Source organism: Lipomyces japonicus (assembly GCF_038497905.1).
Source record: "Lipomyces japonicus strain CBS 7319 unplaced genomic scaffold V1514scaffold_28, whole genome shotgun sequence".
Taxonomy (NCBI): domain Eukaryota; kingdom Fungi; phylum Ascomycota; class Lipomycetes; order Lipomycetales; family Lipomycetaceae; genus Lipomyces; species Lipomyces japonicus.
In genome coordinates, this window is record NW_027117840.1 from 60,166 (window position 1) to 78,703 (window position 18,538).

At 40.7% G+C, this 18,538-nt stretch overlaps 7 protein-coding genes across 7 annotated transcripts; 4 read left to right on the forward strand and 3 right to left on the reverse strand.

Annotated features, from left to right (window-relative positions):
• Positions 1–33: 33 nt before the first annotated feature.
• Positions 34–2,447, reverse strand: V1514DRAFT_308823 (P-loop containing nucleoside triphosphate hydrolase protein). The gene is made up of 4 exons (XM_066925728.1): positions 2,254–2,447; positions 2,165–2,201; positions 2,004–2,110; positions 34–1,952 (listed from the first exon to the last, which is right to left on the reverse strand). The coding sequence occupies exons 1-4, from the start codon at positions 2,271–2,273 to the stop codon at positions 272–274; spliced, it is 1,845 nt and encodes a 614-aa protein (XP_066782484.1). The 5' UTR covers positions 2,274–2,447; the 3' UTR covers positions 34–271.
• Positions 2,448–3,101: 654 nt separating this feature from the next.
• V1514DRAFT_282585 (ubiquitin-like autophagy protein Apg12-domain-containing protein) lies at positions 3,102–3,544 on the forward strand (the record flags this gene model as incomplete). The annotated part of the gene is made up of 2 exons (XM_066925104.1): positions 3,102–3,425; positions 3,485–3,544. The coding sequence occupies 2 exons, from the start codon at positions 3,102–3,104 to the stop codon at positions 3,542–3,544; spliced, it is 384 nt and encodes a 127-aa protein (XP_066782485.1).
• A 1,792-nt stretch (positions 3,545–5,336) lies between these two features.
• On the forward strand, positions 5,337–7,809 carry V1514DRAFT_108443 (uncharacterized protein). The gene is made up of 5 exons (XM_066924387.1): positions 5,337–5,877; positions 5,996–6,057; positions 6,115–6,313; positions 6,365–7,090; positions 7,151–7,809. Exons 1-5 carry the CDS (start codon positions 5,609–5,611, stop codon positions 7,527–7,529), a joined length of 1,635 nt encoding a protein of 544 aa, XP_066782486.1. The 5' UTR covers positions 5,337–5,608; the 3' UTR covers positions 7,530–7,809.
• Positions 7,784–9,379, reverse strand: V1514DRAFT_108418 (uncharacterized protein). The gene is made up of 8 exons (XM_066924386.1): positions 9,284–9,379; positions 9,195–9,202; positions 9,048–9,139; positions 8,889–8,997; positions 8,710–8,837; positions 8,335–8,640; positions 8,115–8,276; positions 7,784–8,057 (listed from the first exon to the last, which is right to left on the reverse strand). The coding sequence occupies exons 3-8, from the start codon at positions 9,058–9,060 to the stop codon at positions 8,038–8,040; spliced, it is 738 nt and encodes a 245-aa protein (XP_066782487.1). The 5' UTR covers positions 9,061–9,139; positions 9,195–9,202; positions 9,284–9,379; the 3' UTR covers positions 7,784–8,037.
• Positions 8,879–11,565, forward strand: V1514DRAFT_108751 (uncharacterized protein). The gene is made up of 4 exons (XM_066924388.1): positions 8,879–9,091; positions 9,169–9,373; positions 9,434–9,492; positions 9,604–11,565. The coding sequence occupies exons 2-4, from the start codon at positions 9,240–9,242 to the stop codon at positions 11,223–11,225; spliced, it is 1,815 nt and encodes a 604-aa protein (XP_066782488.1). The 5' UTR covers positions 8,879–9,091; positions 9,169–9,239; the 3' UTR covers positions 11,226–11,565.
• A 1,851-nt stretch (positions 11,566–13,416) lies between these two features.
• Positions 13,417–15,919, forward strand: V1514DRAFT_308831 (Oligosaccharyl transferase STT3 subunit-domain-containing protein). Its single transcript, XM_066925729.1, has 2 exons — positions 13,417–13,967; positions 14,054–15,919. Exons 1-2 carry the CDS (start codon positions 13,499–13,501, stop codon positions 15,841–15,843), a joined length of 2,259 nt encoding a protein of 752 aa, XP_066782489.1. The 5' UTR covers positions 13,417–13,498; the 3' UTR covers positions 15,844–15,919.
• On the reverse strand, positions 15,906–18,521 carry V1514DRAFT_108758 (uncharacterized protein). Its single transcript, XM_066924389.1, has 3 exons — positions 18,261–18,521; positions 16,456–18,168; positions 15,906–16,395 (listed from the first exon to the last, which is right to left on the reverse strand). Exons 1-3 carry the CDS (start codon positions 18,460–18,462, stop codon positions 15,968–15,970), a joined length of 2,343 nt encoding a protein of 780 aa, XP_066782490.1. The 5' UTR covers positions 18,463–18,521; the 3' UTR covers positions 15,906–15,967.
• Positions 18,522–18,538: the final 17 nt, after the last annotated feature.

Sequence of the window (18,538 nt, forward strand, 5' to 3'; positions counted from 1 at the left end):
ATACATAAAAGTCTATAAAGCAAATTATATATATTACGAAGTCAGCAAAATGAGATATCTATAGTAGAGAACAATATCTATGTAACTAAATAAATCACTTTTTGATTAATTGTATATATCTGCACCAAAATTGAATGCGCCGAAAACAAAAACAAAAAAAAAACTACAAAATAACGGTATGCTTTTAAATACACTTCATTCAAGCTGAGCGATTTGATTGCCACAAACCGCATAGAATAAAAAAAAAGAATGATAATGAATTGCTGAAATTTTAAGCCAAAGAGATAGTCGTAGTAGTTGGCTGTTCGACATTGTCAAAGAAAAAATAGTTGCCATTTAATTTCTGTTCTTGATCAAGCTGAGAATCCAACTTGTTGATTCTAGGACGAAATGAAACCGGATCACGACGGAAAGTGACGTTTAAATTCTTCAAGAACTGGTTGCATCCAGTAAGCAAGCTTTGAGGTCTTGTAGCGATGGCATCAACCGAAGGTTTACCTTCGAATACAATGACACGGTCGGCAAGATAAGTAGCCATAATGAAATCGTGCTCGACAATGAAAGCAGTCTTCTTGGAGTGAATGATAAATCTCTTGATAACCTTTGCGCAAATAATACGTTGCTCAGAGTCCAAATAAGCCGATGGCTCATCAATCAAGTAAATGTCTGCAGGTTGTCCAAGTGCAAGAACAATGGCGACACGTTGTAACTCTCCACCAGACAAATTCTGGACTTCAAGGTCGATCAAATCATCAATGCGAAGGGGCTTGCAGACATCTGTCTGGAACTGCGGCAGCAAAAATGAAGATCTAATCTTCTTGAAGAAGAGCTGGCGCACGGTACCGGAAAACTTAGGTGAAATCTTTTGAGGCTTCATACTGACATGCATCTCACCAATCTTCTTGTTGCTGTCAGGGGTCAAGCTGCCCGCAAGCAATCGGCAAAAAGTTGTCTTTCCGGTACCGTTCTCTCCCATCATGACAATAATTTCCGAATCAGTAAACTCACCGGAATCAATTCTTAATCTGAAATCACCCATTGTCTTTTGAATGGAAGGGTATGTAAAACTTCGACTCTTGTCTAGTGGCATAACGTCAGAAGCATCGGCAAGTCTGAATTGAAGCGAGTCCTCGCGGAATCGTAAGTTCTCGGTAGGAATGTTTCCATCAAGGAAAATGTTAATGCCTTCTCGAACAGATGCAGGAAGCGTGACAACACCATAAACAGAAGGAACACCGTACAAGATACAGACGAAGTCCGAGAGATAGTCAAGAACGGACAAATCATGCTCAACCACAATAACGTAGCAGTCCACCCGCAAAAGATTACGAATAACTCTGGCAGCATTCAAACGTTGCTTCACATCCAAATACGAGGAAGGCTCGTCAAACATGTAAACTTCCGCTTTTTGGACACAAGTCATGCCAATGGCAAATCTCTGCAATTCGCCACCGGAAAGTTGAGCAACTTCACGTTCCAAAACCCCTCTGAGTTCAAGCTCATCCAAAATGTAATCGAGGTTATCAAGTTCAAGTTTGGCTTTCAATAACTTGCCAACCTTGACTACCGGACCCTTTATCGCACGAGGAATATGATCAACATACTGCGGCTTGATAATTGCCTTCAAATCATCCTCAAGAACTTTGGTAAAGTAGTTTTGTAATTCCGAGCCACGGAAATACTTGAGAATATCTTCCCAGTCTGGTGGCGAATCAAATCTTCCAAGATTAGGCTTCAGCTTGCCGGCAAGAATTTTAAGCGCGGTAGACTTGCCGATACCGTTAGTGCCAACAAGTCCAAGAACTTGCCCTGGACGAGGAGTTGGCAGTCTGTGAAGCTTGAAAGAGTTCGCAGAGTATCTATGTGTAACTTCCTTCTCAAGGTTGGTGGGCAAGTTGATGATGTGAATAGCTCCAAATGGGCATTTCTTCGGACAGATACCGCAACCAATGCTAAATCTAATATTAACAAACTTAACCGATACGTTCATGCTATCAACTTACCATAAAGTTTCAGAAATAAATGCAATTTTAGACTCTGGAGTAACCTCGATACACAGTTTTCCGGTTCGGACAACTGGGCAAGATTTTCTGCATTCCTGACGACATTTCTAAGCTGCATAAGCAAACCTATCAAGGAAATCTAAACTAGATTAAACACAAACCTTTGGTTTACATTTGTCGTCATTGACAATCGCAATTCTTTTAAGCAATTAGAACATATTTTTCTTTTTCTTTTCGCATTGTACTGTACCTCGTCAACCTATCCGACATTTTTTAACACTATTTCGATTGCTGCACAATCAATATATATCGATAAAATTTTTTAATAATAAAATTCCGAAAAAATAAAACAACGTCAATGGCAACAAGACACTATTGTTGAACAGATCGTGCTGAAGGTGCGACGTAAGTTGCGATTGTTTGCCTCAAAATATTTTTTTTTTTTTGCGCCATGTGCACACTTCGCGTCTTTCTGATTTTTAACAGTTTGTCAGAAACGAACAAGCCCACACCCTAACCCACAAGAGCAGACTAACCCTTGCCTTATTAAAAAGCCGTGGCCTGTGATTCGTCAAAATAGTGTAGTGAAAAAAAGTAGAACTAAAATGTACCTTACAAAAATAGTTTCAAAGTATTTATTGGTTGTATACATCTTTTCAATACTAATTCAATGGTACTGTAACTATGGGTGGTTGACTGCATATATATGAGACCTGTTATGTAATCGCGTTCATATAACTAGATGCTTGTATACGCAATACGATTGACCAAGATACACAGCAATTCACTGGTGGTTTTTCTTTTTAACATTAGGCTGATCTATGTCTAGAGATGCGTCCTACTTCTGACGATGCAGATAAGCCTAGTTCATCGTCCAGGCGCTCGGTCTCTGACAGTGTGAATCAGATCGGCGAATTTAGAAATCCTCACAAATCGTCTGCCAGAAGCTTGCAGCAGTCAACATCATCATCATCTACTTCATCGTCGTTCGCAAACATTCGACGCCTCAATAAAGGTCCAAGTACTAGTAGTCCAGAGGGATCAAGTCCCAGTGAAATGCGAGATGGAGAGAGCAATTCGCCGGATCCTGGAGCAGAAATGATCCCTGAAGACAGTGAGCCGCAAGAAAAGATGACGATGGCAGCATCCGTGGTATTAACGACATTGCCGCACAGTGCAGCAGAAGCATTGGAGAAATACGCCCAACCAGCGATTTACAAAGTGAGTATCAGGTTTCGAGCCATCGGCTCGGCACCGATTTTAAAGCAGCCGGTGGCACGGATCAGCGCGCCTCAACGATTTGCTACGGTAGTGAAGTTTTTGCGAAAACAATTGAAATGTAAAGAAATTGATCCGTTATTTGTGTATATCAATTCTACTTTTGCTCCGGCGTTGGATCAAGAAATTGGATATTTGTACGAGGTAAGGATTAGAATTGGGTGCTGGGCATGGTAATATGCTAACAGAATTGATGTTTATAGTGCTTCAAGATAGATGGACATTTGCAGGTCAGCTATTGCACTACCGCGGCATTTGGCTAAATTTATGTAAAGAATGCAGAAGACATATCGCAAAGCGGTACGGCATTTAGATCTCCAATTTCTTGAGTTGGCTCCTCCACTTAGTGCACCATGGCAATTTGAGCCTGCCGAACAACCCACGGAAATCTGCCAAAATGAAATTCCTCGTGCATAGAGCTCACTGCAATCTCAGGATCAATGGCAACATACATATGAACGCGCAACCGCTGGGGCGCCCAGCACTGACAGTAAATACAAAGTTGTCAAAGCTACTGCCTCGGGCCATCTTACAAGCACCACGCGCCATCCTCAGCCATGTAGTTTAGCTACAGGGCATGGCACATTTGCTACCAGAAACATGACCGGCCAAAGTCGTTACTGCGATTGTGGTGCTGAGGACACTATCATATATTCATATTACACTGCTCATTAAACTCAATACGCCGACACCAGCTAGGACTCAACCCGACAGAGGTCGAGCTGCTTGCCACTCGCGCCGGACCGTAGAGAGAGAAAGATTATTACTTCGCCTAGTGTGGGACTACTTCTCGATGAATTTGCAAAACCTTAGGGCAGCCTTCGTCGACTTACGCAAAACTCGGACGTATTCTCCGGACATTTATAGAGATGGGCCAGATAGGTGCACTAAAATTGTGCTAAAGAAAAGAGAGAGAGAAAGTGACGTTGGCAAACGCCACGCCTATATTCTGTAATACATATTATATTGTTTGTAATAAGGATTTTGTCGTTATATTATTATTTTTAATAATTATAGTTAGCATCAATAAAAACATTATAAACCAATTAATCGTTGGTTCATTTTATTCAAAACGAAATATTGATGGATGATGATCGCATGTTTATTCAAATTATATTCAAAGATCCAAGCCGCAGAGGTACTTTTTATTTATACTTAAATACATACTATTTTATATGGTACCCTTTTGGTGGAGGAATGGTGGAATTAAACTCTGCCTATCGTTGAAGGAATTGAGTTCCTTTATTTTTTTTAATTCGGCAGATAAAATTAACTGCTTGCTGATCGGTGGAATACCTATAATTATATCACATATCAAGCGCCACAGATGCAAATAAATGGCACTGGCGAGCACGCTTGTGTAGTCAGTTGAATTGATAAATTTACCCATATACGTTATCAAGTAGTTTTGTTTAAATATGGTGTGACTTATTTTTGTTGAAGTCTCTTTAGCAGCATAGAATTGAAAAAGTAAATTGTTACAAAAATTGAGACTATGCCAATCAATACGACGATGCCAACTGTACTGTATATGTATGCACTTAATAAATTATGCCCGAAGATTTCATATTTTAGGTGCAAAATGAAGTGACAAATAAAACTCACTCAGATATGAATGGGTAGCTTGCGAATGCGTCCGATTGGCTGGCCAATTCCGCTCGCAAGTAATGTATATCACTATCTCAAAAAAAAACATTACATCAACAAAAAATCGCCATATTTAATTTGCAATAGTGCAAAATACACGCAAGCATTTCGTTATACAACGGCTCCTTTCTTATAATTAAGCGATATCAGGTCAGCAATAAAATAAACAAACCGTTGCGGTCGATAACAGGGAAGTGGCACGATTACGATTAGGCGAGTCATTCCAATTTGGCTTTTTTTTAACTGAAACAAAAAAAAGAAAAAAAAATCGTTCCACGCTGAGCTTAAACTTGTTGGTTGCTGTGGCAACAGAGTCTGTGGCTTGCGTACCGCGTAGTCACCAGTGCTATGCCCGAATAAGCAACCAGTCAATAATCTGCTCGGACTTGCCTCTTTTCGGCTCGGATTGCAGGTTCGTTTACAATCTCTTACTCGTCCACTGCCTCAACACCATCGTCACTGTAGTTCCTTCGAGGTTTGTCTTCATTAGTCGTTTCACTCTCTATTTTTTTGTTTTTTCTTTTAGTTGGTTGGTTTCTTTTTTTGTATTTTTTTTTGCTCGACGCTTGGGGTAAAGGCACGAATTTAAACCTCAATCGCTTCGCCTTTAACCCTCCTGTCGCTTTCTTTTTTTCGCCGCGCTTCTGTGGAACCGCTCTTTCTCTTTACGTTCACCCACAATGGATCGATCATCTCCTCTTGCTGCGCTGATGCCACCGCCTCAGCCGTGGCTTTCTGATGACCGACCTCCGCCTCTCAATCACCAGGGTGCCAGAATGCGCGGATCATCCAGTCACGCATCCAGTCACGGCCACGCGCATCAGTCTTCGCTGCCAAATATTTTAGCAATTAACCCTTCTGATATCAGCCCGTCTTATGTGGCTTCGTTTGATTCACCTGCAACATTACTGGCCGTTGATTTATCTCAGAATTTTCATATCGCAAGAACGTATGTTCCCAAGTTCAACAATTATTATTATTTTTTTTTTTTTGCTCGCCGCACCTTAATGTTCATTTACGCGCGGCATTGTCAGTTCACAAAAGTTCTGACTTTATATTTCTAGTAGCCCGGTCGTTCCAACGCCTAGACGGTCACTTCTTCCTTCCTTCTCATTTGGCAAATCTAATGGTTAGTTTACTTTAATGATTTCTATTTGTGCTTCATGGTTCTTACTGCTTTACGTAGCAGACAAAACTCCACCACCACCTGTGTCGTCTTCACCAAATGGTGACCTTTCCATGGATCTTTCACCTCTTCCCCATAAATCACGTTCTAGATTAAGTCAGGCGTCTAATTCGAGTTTTTCTTCTTCTACATCCTCCATTTTCAGTGGCAAATCTTCTACTTTGTCTTCCTCGGTGGGTTTCTGTAGCCACAAGTCAAGGTATGCACATGACTCAAGCTGTTGTTTTGGCTTTTACTAACCTTCAATTAGTGACAAGGAGAATGTTCGCCCAATATCTCGATTAAAATCTTTGTCCAATGGGTCACATCCTCATTTTTCTGCTTCTACGCGCGGATTGAGTATAACTGAAACTAATGAGCCAACTCTTGATATGCTTTTTGGTGAATCACCGCGTCATAACAAGCCACAGAAATCGGTGGGATTTGGCATTGATACCCCAAAAGCTAGTTCGAATTTTAAGCCATCGGTAAATAATTCCGATGGTTTTGCATCTGACTCTCCTTTGGCAAACATAGCTCACAGGCCGCAGAAGCAATTGTTCAGGACCAAAGTTAGAAGAACTCAAAGCATGTATCAAAATGCTTCTGATTATATGGCGAAGGAAGTCAGTCAGAATTGTGAGATTCTTGAATATGCTGCAGCTGCAGTCAAATCAGCATCTCCATTGTCGCCGCCGACAATGTCTGCCGGAAGGGTTCCATTACCTTGTTTTATGGTTGAGCAAGACGACCCATTTAAGCGTATATCACCTGATACGCTTATACAAATATTAAATGGCGCATATATGAACCACTATGACCGTCATGTTATTATTGATTGTCGGTTTGAGTACGAGTTCAAGGGAGGTCATATTCAAGGTGCTATCAACGTAAATACGGCCAATCAACTAAACAAGTTTTTTCTTGAAAAACCTACAAAGGAAAAATTACTTTTAGTATTTCATTGCGAATACTCAGCACATAGGGCACCTAAAATGTATTGTTTTTTTGCTTTATATATCATAAAATTTTTTTTTTTTTTTGCTAACTTCTTTAGGGCATTACATTTGAGAAACCGTGATAGGCAACAAAATATGCATAACTATCCAGAGTTGCATTATCCCGATGTTTATATTTTAGATGGTGGTTACAGTAGTTTTTTCTCGAGCTATCGATCCATGTGTGAGCCTCAGCAATATGTAGAGATGCAAAGTACCCTTCATAAAGACCTTTGCGAAAAGGAACTTGGCAAGTTTCGCAAAAACATGCGATTTGCTAGAACACAAAGTTACACGTTTGGGACTTCAATGGCATCTCATGATTTTACCACCACCTTTTTGTCTTCTTCAAGTATGCTGGAGAACAAGCCGCCTGATTCGACAGATGTTGAGATGGCCAATTCTGGATTTACTCCATCACATGGCTCACGTCGTTGAAACAAAAAGAAAAGCTTGTAGCATTCTTTACTTCATATTAATTGCTGTTTTTTTAGGTTTATCTAATTTTTATTATCGGTTTCGGCGTGAATAATTTTTGTCTTTTGTTCATTTTCATATCCTTCTTTACGGTTTTTGAGCATCTATATTGTATTTTTTTTGTCTCTCTATTTTACCAGTTATAGTCATCTCGTCTTCATTCATTTAATAGCATAACATTCAACTTTCATTCTATAGTTAAGATTTTTGATTTATACATTCCTTTTTTACAAGAAGATCCCCGTATCTTTTTTCTTGTAATGATTTATCTATTTAATTTATGGACTTCAGTTTTTTTTGTTCGATTTTTTGCTTTGTAATTTTTTAAGTTTATCTACGAAGATATGATCAATTATTTCTGGTCATGCCGTTTTGACTGTATGAGATTAGCGAGATGTGTTATAAATCTATCGAAATGATGAGACTTCCACTAGGCAATACATAATGAGTAATAGTATTTATTGCTGTACTATGAAAGGTCCATCTTATCTTCTGGTAACATATTTGTTAAAAATGAAACTTATTTTAATCGGATAGTATTCTTACCTTGCTTAGAAGCTGTCGTGGAGGCAGATGGATTTTCCTCCTGTGTTTCAGATGGCACTGGAGTTTCTGATGCTGATGTTACTCCTGGTCCTGATGTTTCTCCTGTAGGTTTTGACTCATCGATCTCGCCTTCTTCTGTTTCATCCATTCCTTCAATGCGGTCTAAATATTGTCAGATTAGTCGTTTAAACATTGTGCATTATTCAACGCATGCTCTTACCTTGTTCTTCCTTCTCTTCCCTGATTTGTCGTTGCATTCCCTGTAATGCTTCCACGATCGCCTGAAACTGGTCTCGTCTACTCAGCCAAACCTTGGCAAATTCTTCCTTTTGTACTTCCAAGTCCCTAATATCGTTTTCCAGCCCTTCAATAGCTTCAAGTTGTACTTGTCGTGATTCTAATTTCTCCTTTTTTAAATTTTTGGCAAATTGATCGTATTCTTCTAAATGTGTTCTTCTAATCCGGGCTTGCTCCAGTTCTCGTTCGAGATTAGATGTGACTTTTATGTTTTGTTCTCGGGTTTCATCTGCGCAATTTAACACAATGAATATAATTTATAAATTAACTAAAATAGCATTACTATTGAAATACGTACTTATGTGTACTTTTTGTGATTCGTATGATCCCAGTTCTTGTTCGGCGACATTCTTTTGTAGTTGAGACTTGGTTATTTGGTTTTCGTATACTGCAAGCTCATCCTGAAAATCCTTAAGTGAATTCGATCTACCGCATGTTAACTCGCTATTTCTCTCTAACATGCCTATACGCACATACATTTGATCATTATCAGTGTATACCAAACTAGGAATCTTTTGAACATGTTTTGCAATCCTTCTGAAATTGGCTTCGTTGATTGTTATCCGGTCATGGATTATTGCCGCTTCTGGTTTATAATTTAACATAAGTAATTTCAGTAATTATGATAAATCTTACCTGAATCTGCCATGATCGAATTTAAAAAGCTTCGGTGTGTGTTTGTGAGTAAATTTGAAAGAAGTGGTTGAATTCCATATTCTGAATGACCCCTGAAATTATATTAATGTTGGATTCGAAGTAAAATTCATTATTTAATTAAACAACCATTCGAACTATAATACCACTAAAAGAGAGGTTTAGCAAATCAGCATGTCTAGCCTGAAAAATGATGATTTTAGAAAGCTACTTTATACCTCTTCGCAAACTTCATCTACTCAGACGTCCTTTGCGAGCAGTCAACGACTCGGACCTAGTCAACAAAAACGATATCCATCCAGCAAAAGGTAATCAAGGCCACCAAAAGAATAAAAAAAGCCTTCCGAAAGTCTAACATATTTATTTAGGGCGCCACTTCCACAACAATCCAAATCTTTTCAGTCAACGCTGGACACGCCGACAGCAAGTGAGTCCAAGGTGGATAGGAAAAAGCTTGCATACCGAGATCGCGCTTCAGAAAGACGGAATGCAAACGAGGACGACGAGGCTGATAACGCGAATCAAAAAATAATAAAAGGTCTTGATTTTGATCTACTTCGACGGATAAGAAGAGGAGAGCAAACCGAGGACGAGGCAGAAGAGGATGATGACCCGGAATTGGACCGCGAATTGGATGATTTACTCCGAGACGATCATGGAGTGTTGGCCGAGGTACGACAGACCACTACAAAATCCAAGGCTGAATTATTGCAAGAATTAAAGGCTATTGCTCAGAAAAACCCGAAATTGAAGTTTAAACCCATCGGTTCACGCAAGTCTGAACAAGAAGACGAAAAAGGCCATGCAGAGAAAAGCCAGAGCGCTACTCGTGTAACTCAGAAGACGGAGAAATCAAAAAAGCACAACAAAAAGAAGAGTCAAAATATAAACGAGATCCAACAAGATGCAGCCAAAACCGGGAATTTTCCTAACGAAGGTGACAGGGCTGCTGAACCATTATTACAAGAATCAAAGGACGAACCCGATTTACATTTTTCCGAAGCGCAGCTTTCAAAAGTTACGTCTCAGATAGAGCTTGAGGAGCCAAAGAAGCTGTATACAATCTTGTCAGAAAGAAATGAAACCACGGACATTGCGCCCATATTCGATGACTCGGGCGATGACATATTCGAAGATGCAGGAGTTGACTATAATCCGTTAGCCAGTTTAGACGGTAGTGATAGTGGCGAATCAGAAGGGGAAGTTGACAATACGAAAGCTGAACTGCAGAAGTCACAACTTGGTATTGAACAGCATCATAACAGGTTCTCAGACAGAGATACAGATAATCAATCATTCGATGACAGACAAGAACGAGAACTTTCACAAAGAGGTTACGGGAGAAGTCGGGAAATGTCCAGTAAACGCCAGTCTTACAGAGATGACGGGGATCGATCAATGGAATGGCGTGGTCGAGATAGGGAAAGGCATGGCCGAGATAAAGACAGGCGTGATCGAGACGGAGATCAGTATGACAAACACAAAGTTAGGCGCACGGAAAGAAATGATAGGGAGAGTGATAGGCATGACCAAGATATGGACAGGCGAGATCGAGAGATTGAAAAGCAGGGCCGATACAGGGAGAAAGTCTATTATTATAGGGACGAACACGACCAACAGAGAAAATCTCACAACAATCGTAGCGAAAGGAATATCCGAGGTAGTGATGGGCATGATCGAGACAGGGACAGAAACAGACATGACAGACACAGAGATAAGCCTCGTCGCGACAGATCGCGCGAGCGACCTCACGAAGGTCGGTCTAATGACAGTGACAACGACAAAAATTACGAAACACGCCGTAATTCACAACTTCTTGATGCGTCAAAGCCTGCTTCATTCAAACGAGATTATTTTGGCGACTCCAAATCGGTTGAGAATGAAGTTGCCAAACTCCCGAATTCACATGGTAGTGACAGGGCGCTAACAAATACCAGCAATATAATTCACGAGCAAGACGACATTGACTCATTATTGTCTACAATCAAATCCAACAAGGCCAAGAGCAATGTAGCATCATTGAAGAGCCAAGGTCTTGTGCCTCTTAGCGCTCTCGATGGCGATTATGATATTGACATGGACTTGGGAGGCGAAGGTCGGTGGATTGACGATGATGAGGACACGATTGGGCAAATGAAAAAGAAGAAAAGGAAGTTGTAACAAGAGAGTAAAATTTAACTAATTTCATTTTTGCATCGGATAAGGACTGGAAAAAAAAGAATCGTATGTGTATCATGTTACTAGTATCGTATGATCTTCATGACTATCATGAGTATCTGTTGCAAGTAAGTGATTCAAAACACAAATTTTTTTCTGGCTAATGCCCTTGCGTTTGTAAAACATGATTATATTTTTAAATTGCATCAGTGACACAGAGATATCTACAAAATACCAGCACTGACGGAACATGTATTTTCACTTTTTCTCTCTTCATAAATTGGCCTGTTTAGAAAGTTTCATAAAAAAATAAACTTGAACAGGTGGTGGTCTCAAAGACTGGTTTTCGAAACAACTTTCTGAACTTGCCAATCCGCTTACCATAAAGGATTTTAAAGATGCCTGATATAAACAGTTGGTATTGCAGATATTAAGTGGAATTTTTCCTGGAATTACTGTCAGGGTCTGGCCTGTGATTGGACCGGTCTCAACAATGAAAGTTATCGAAAATTACGTGCGCCGCGAGACCAAATGGTATGCAGTAGTAAGCAGTGTTCACTTCTCATGTTTTCTTTCTTGTCTTGTTATCTTCATTTTAATATTGTGTATGCAACGTTGTTTCTATATTTAATTATTATGGATAAAAGCTTAAACAATTATTCTAACGTATAATTGGTCTATTGATGTATATATTCTTACTTAATATATTTGAAGTGCTTCTTCATTCATCACAATTTAGCGAATTACTACTAAAATTTCCTCATTCGAGCATAAAACAAGGGAATGTGTTGATTCAGCCAAATTCCTTCAAACATATTCAAAAACCGGCCGGTCTTGTAATGCATGTTGTAATGCATGCCACGCAGCCCGCAGGGATTATTTGACCATATTTCAAAGTCCGGTATACATGCTTAAAACAATCTGTTTGTCGTTATTTCTGTTGGTTATTGTATAAAATACTATCCGGAGAAACGTATTAATGGATGCACCGTATTTACTACTAGGTCTGGGACTAGAAGTTTGAACAAAGAGTCATTGTAATATCAACAACTAATGTACAGTTTTTAGTGGTCCAATGTTTGATGCCTCAAAATGCCTAAAATATTGAAACAAACGTCCCCTTAAAAATTACATAATTGATTATGTCAAAATCAATTAAACTTCCCGATGGGTTTAGATGAACGCCTGACAATTATTAGAACAAACGTGGTAATCATGATTTATACACTTTTCATGGAGGCAGAGTAATTTTTGACGCGTTTTGGGGGGTTGACTTGCATTAATAAACTACTTTAGATTTGTTTAAAAGCTCATTTTGTATTAAGCGCATATTGGATTTACTTTTTAGAATATGGTCCAGTATATACGTAACTAAAATTTGCAATAAAAATGATGTTAAAACCTAACGATCGAGTAGATTTGTAGTCTTCAAAAAATAATGTGGTTGTTTAGGATTTGCTGGTTATGATTTGGAACATGCAGCTTTGATGGTGGTCAAAATTAAAAATTCAGTGAACAACACTCCAAGGTAGCCTCGGGTATCATTCTTGTGTTTCTAATTTTTTCAGCCTGTCTGATAACGTGTATGTTAATTTCTTTTTCAAATGCTGCGTATATATTGTTCTTTTTTTTTTTTTTTTTTTGGCACGAACATTATTTTATTCCACCTTTACTTGGTATCAAAAAATATCCAAAAAATTATAAAACCCGCATGACTTAGATATGAAGATAATAAATTATTGGAGCCAGAAGTGATCTACTCTTTTGACTCATTATTATTGTGATGGCGGCAGAGAAAATTGCATGTGAAACTGGTGCTGCGTTTTAGCACTATGCATTTCATAAAAAGTCTGGGCTTTGAAACATGTATACGATTCTAAATCTGGCTTAAATAATACAATTAGACGCGGGCCTTTTAAATTCTTGCTACTTATCGGTAATTAAAATTTCAGAGCTAAATCTCAACGTATGTAGGTGTTAATTATCTGCCCAGCGTATCAGGTAGAATAAATTTAAGAAGGCATATCTGGAAATTCATCGTGATAAACAGTACCCGGTGAATAAAACAAAAAAATAAGCTCGTAGAGATGTATAAAAAATAAAATACACAAAGCGGTAGAACCCTAAGCCATTTTTGCGATAAAAAAGGGAGGGTAACACTACGCTGCGAATCTTACAATCTGCCACGTACAATGTACTCGATCCCACACAGTTGAATCAACAAGTTTTAAAATATCAATTGCAACTTGCACGCATCATATAACAAAAAGTGCGGCATGACTGCAGCTGAGATTTTGGTTTCGCCTTCGGCAAGGCAGGGACTTCCATTTCTGAGGACCGTGATTCTGTTTCTTATTGCTGGCGCGGCCATCTCGTCGCGGTTGTTCTCGGTGGTCAGGTTCGAAAGTATTATTCACGAATTCGATCCCTGGTTCAATTTTCGGGCTACCAAGTATTTGGTTTCACATGATTTTTATTCATTTTTGGATTGGTTTGATGATCGGACGTGGTACCCATTGGGTCGGGTTACCGGTGGCACGTTATACCCTGGTCTTATGGTCACGTCAGCATTGATCTACCACACGCTCAAGGCGCTGACATTACCGGTCGATATTAGAAACGTTTGCGTGATGTTGGCGCCAGTATTTTCTGCATTAACCGCGTATGCAACGTATTTGTTTGCTGTCGAGTTGAAGGATGAAGGAGCAGGTCTTTTGGCAGCTGCGTTCATTGGAATTGCTCCTGGTACGAGCTTTTTTTTTTTTTTTTGTTTTTGGTTTGCATTCAATATTTTTTTACGACATTTTGGCTGACAATTTTGCTATTATTAGGTTATATTTCTCGCTCGGTCGCTGGATCGTATGATAACGAAGCAATTGCTATTTTTTTGCTCATGTTCACTTTCTATTTATGGATCAAGGCACTTAAAAATGGTTCCGCATTTTTTGGTGCCCTGACCGCATTGTTTTATTTTTACATGGTCGCAGCTTGGGGTGGATACGTGTTTATCACAAACATGATCCCCGTGCACGCGCTTGTACTGATAATCATGGGGCGGTATTCAAACCGACTGTATGTCGCGTATTCATCATGGTACGCGCTCGGAACTCTTGCGTCCATGCAGATTCCGTTTGTCGGATTTTTGCCGATCCGGTCCAGCGAACATATGGGCGCGTTGGGCGTGTTTGGCTTGCTCCAATTGGTCGGGTTTGCCCAATACGTTCGAGCGCGTGTGCCATCGAAGCAGTTCACCGTGCTAATCACGGTGTCTACGATTTCATTGCTTGCGGTTGGCGTGGCGGTTATTGTCGGCCTCACGTTTGCTGGAGTGATTGCGCCGTGGACGGGTCGGTTTTATTCTCTTTGGGATACCGGATACGCCAAAGTTCACATCCCAATTATTGCGTCCGTGTCCGAGCATCAACCGACAGCGTGGCCATCGTTCTTTTTTGACACGCAGTTTTTGATCTGGTTGTTCCCTGCAGGCGTGTATCTCATGTTTCAAGAACTTCGAGACGAGCACGTGTTTGTGATTTTGTATGGCATTCTGGGGTCATATTTCGCTGGTGTCATGGTTCGGTTGATGCTTACGCTGACGCCGATCGTGTGCGTGAGCGGTGCGGTGGCGTTGTCAACGATCTTGGATATTTACACCAACCAGTCCAAACCAAAGCAGGATGAGAACCTTACGAATGAGGAACAACAGATCAAGGACAAGACCTCAAGAGTGAGATTGATCGATATCGGTGGCATCACAAGGACACCTTTTGTTGGTATTTTCACTAACGTGTCACGGCTGGCAGTGATTGGATCATTTGTAGTATACTTGTTTTTGTTTGTCAAGCATTGCACGTGGGTCACGTCTAACGCGTATTCGTCGCCGTCGGTCGTGCTGGCGTCAACATTGCCGGACGGCAGTCAACATATTATTGACGACTTTAGGGAGGCTTATTATTGGTTGCGCAAAAACACGCCGGAAGATGCCAAGGTCATGTCGTGGTGGGATTACGGCTACCAGATCGGCGGCATGGCTGACCGCACCACGTTGGTGGACAACAATACGTGGAATAACACGCACATTGCGACCGTGGGCAAGGCCATGTCGTCTTCGGAGGACGTGTCATACCCAATCCTTCGCCAGCACGACGTCGATTACGTGTTGGTGATATTTGGTGGCCTGATTGGGTATTCTGGAGATGACATGAACAAGTTTTTATGGATGGTGCGCATTGCGGAGGGAATTTGGCCTGACCAGGTAAAGGAGCGAGATTTTTTCAGTGCTCGTGGTGAGTACCGAGTGGACGAGCAAGCCACGGCGACTATGAAAAACTCACTCATGTACAAGATGAGTTATCATCGGTTCCCGGAGTTATTCGGTCGCAACGGTGCGGTCGATCGGGTCCGGAATCAACAAATTCCGGCCGAGAATGGTGATCCTGTTCGGTTGAACGTGGTCGAAGAGGCTTTCACTTCCGAAAATTGGATCGTTCGAATTTACAAGGTTAAAGATTTAGACCTATTCGGACGAGATCATGCGGCCGCGGCCGCGTTCGATCAGGGTAAAAAGAAAACAACCCGGGTCAGCAAACCAAAGGGACGAGCTCGCGTGCTTAGGGTATAAGCCGTGGGAAAAAAAAGAACAGAAATAGAAAAGAATACATATATAGTCAAATAAATAAAATTATATAGAATACCACATAATTTTTTTTTCTCCTTTTGAATTTGTGAATATATATATATATATTCTAACCCAACCCGGCCTTGGAAGTTTTTACTTTGGCAAAGATTGGTTGTGCCATGCCGACATTGCCCACGGCACCCAACCCGGTACCAGAATCCCATCCCATGCGTTCGAGCAGTCTGCGTCCAATATTGTTGGACCCAATCTCTGGCGCGTTGCCACCAACCAAGTCACCATCACGATGCCTGAATTGGCCAGTGCGGGAATTAAATTGTTTTGGCAATTTTCCATTACCGTTATTCTTGTCATGATTATTACTCACGCCGCGATATTTGCCATTGGCAAAAAATTTGTCATCATTAAACCTGGCGATGCTGCGACTGTCAAGTTCTAAATACGACGTGGCCGAATCTTTGTAAATAATTGAAAACCTGCTGGAACCGGCACCAACTGATTTTGATTGTAAATTGAACGCATGAGCAAGAATATGAACTAAGCACAAGAAGGCAAATTAGTGGGAAAGAAAAAAAAAAAAAAAAAAAAAATTTCTACCTGATTTTCGACTATGCTTCGTCATGGGTGGTAATGACAAGGTCGACTTGCCATCATCCAGCAAAAAACTTTCAATCTCATGTTTGATATCTGCCGCAGTCATGCCTTTGCGATACTTGGCACTCAAATCCGGCCCGCTACCGTTTCTCTTGCCATTATTTTTTTTACCTAACTTGCCTTGCCGACGTAATTCTTCTCGTTCTTTCTTTTTCCTTTTTTTTGATTCTTTATCCTTTAACCATTGAGCTTGCAGTTTGGCTTCCAACTCTTCATCTGAAACATTAAATCGAGGCGCTTTCTTCATCTTGGCACTGGTGCGAAGTAACATGTCATTCATGGCGCGAACTTCGGCGTCGAGAATGTCGTCATCATCGTTATCGTCGTAGTCGTCGTAAAAATTGTTCAAGTCAACATCGTCATTTTCATCATCATCATCATCTTCTTCTTCATCGCTATTATCTGATATTTCAACTTCAGCACCATCTTCATTGCCGGATTCATCTTCACTAGCCGCATCATCACGACCATCGTCGTCGTCATCTACGTCATCATTATCAGTCACCAGCTCTTTATATTTTTTTCGCCCGCCTCGTGACGATTTATAATCATCCAAAAGGTTTTGAATGTAATCATCCAAGGGATCAATTTCATCACCAATATCCTCATCATATTCATCTTTATTGTTGTCATAAATACTCAAATCAGCAAACGAATAGTTGCCTCGTCGTGACTTCTGTCGATTTTTACTCTTTCGAGACGGCCTTTGTCTTGCCGCAACAACTGGCGGCAACAATTCTGGGCCAGAATTATCAGCATCATGATTATTTGTCCGCAGTTTTTCAGTAGCATTTTTGTCCAAAACAACAGATTCATCCACCACGCGCACGGTCGTGAACGAGACCGTGGTTAACAGATTTAGATCATTCAAATTCGTTGTCGATTGCGACGGTCTTCGCGTGTCAAGCTTAACGCCAGCACTGCTTAGCCGAATTCGACGGGGAGCAAACAAGATTTCTTCCTTGATTGCTGCCGCCGCGTCAACTTGAAATTGCACGTCCTTATCGTTTACGAATAATTGGTCGTCTGGTAAGGAACGTTCTAGTCGATCAACTTCCGTAGTGTCATCTTTCTTATCGTCGTAGTCGTCGTCTGAAGAAGAACTAAACTGAGAATCAAGAATGAACCGATGCCGTTTTGCCGTATATGAAAAAGGTGAAGATGATTGCTGCTGTCGACGCTGCTGCAATATTTGGGTATGATTAACCAGTCGGTCTTCGTCGTCAAGTTGTTCATCGTACAAGTCATGTTTTTCACAATCACTATATTGCTCTTCATAACGGGCTTGACTGGCATCCTCGCCATGATCATTAATCTGAACAACAGTTTCTTCAGATTGGACGACTTGTTCATTTTGTTCCTCGTCATCATTCAGATCACTACTTGTTTCAATTTGATTGTCAACATCATCGAGCCATTCTCCTTTGTCCCATTCCACCTCTTTCTGCTCTTCCACCTCTGCTTCGTCCTGCTTCACGTCGTCGTCGTTATCAGAACTTAGCTTGCCACCTTTGACAAACGAAATCACGGACCGAGGGCGTGACGCGTATCCATGATTACCTTCATTATCATAACCATAATCGTCATATCGAGAACCAAACCCGCTATGCCGAAACGCTGTCATTTTGGACTCCATCCGCATGGACGTGACCGGAGCTGTTTTTTGGACAACGAGTCAGGATTTAGCAAAAAAAAAAATAAATAAAAATAAAACGTCAATGCTTTGCTTGATAAGCCTAAACACGTACCATTAAATGAATATTGATTATTCCCATTCGCACGTTCATAACCAGTGTTGCCTTGTTGCTTGTTTTTCGGCCGCCAGTTTCGTGGTTGGTTGCGCGTTGACTGTGATTGCTCTTGCTCTTGTTGCTGCTGCTGATTACTTTTGCCCCGTTTGCCAGCATTCTTTCCTTGACCACGGGGCTTAAAGCGCTTCCCAGACGGCATGTCTTTTTTTTTTTTTTTTTTTTTTTTTGCCGTAATTCCGACCAATATATATCTGCAACTTGAAAAGTTAAGAACA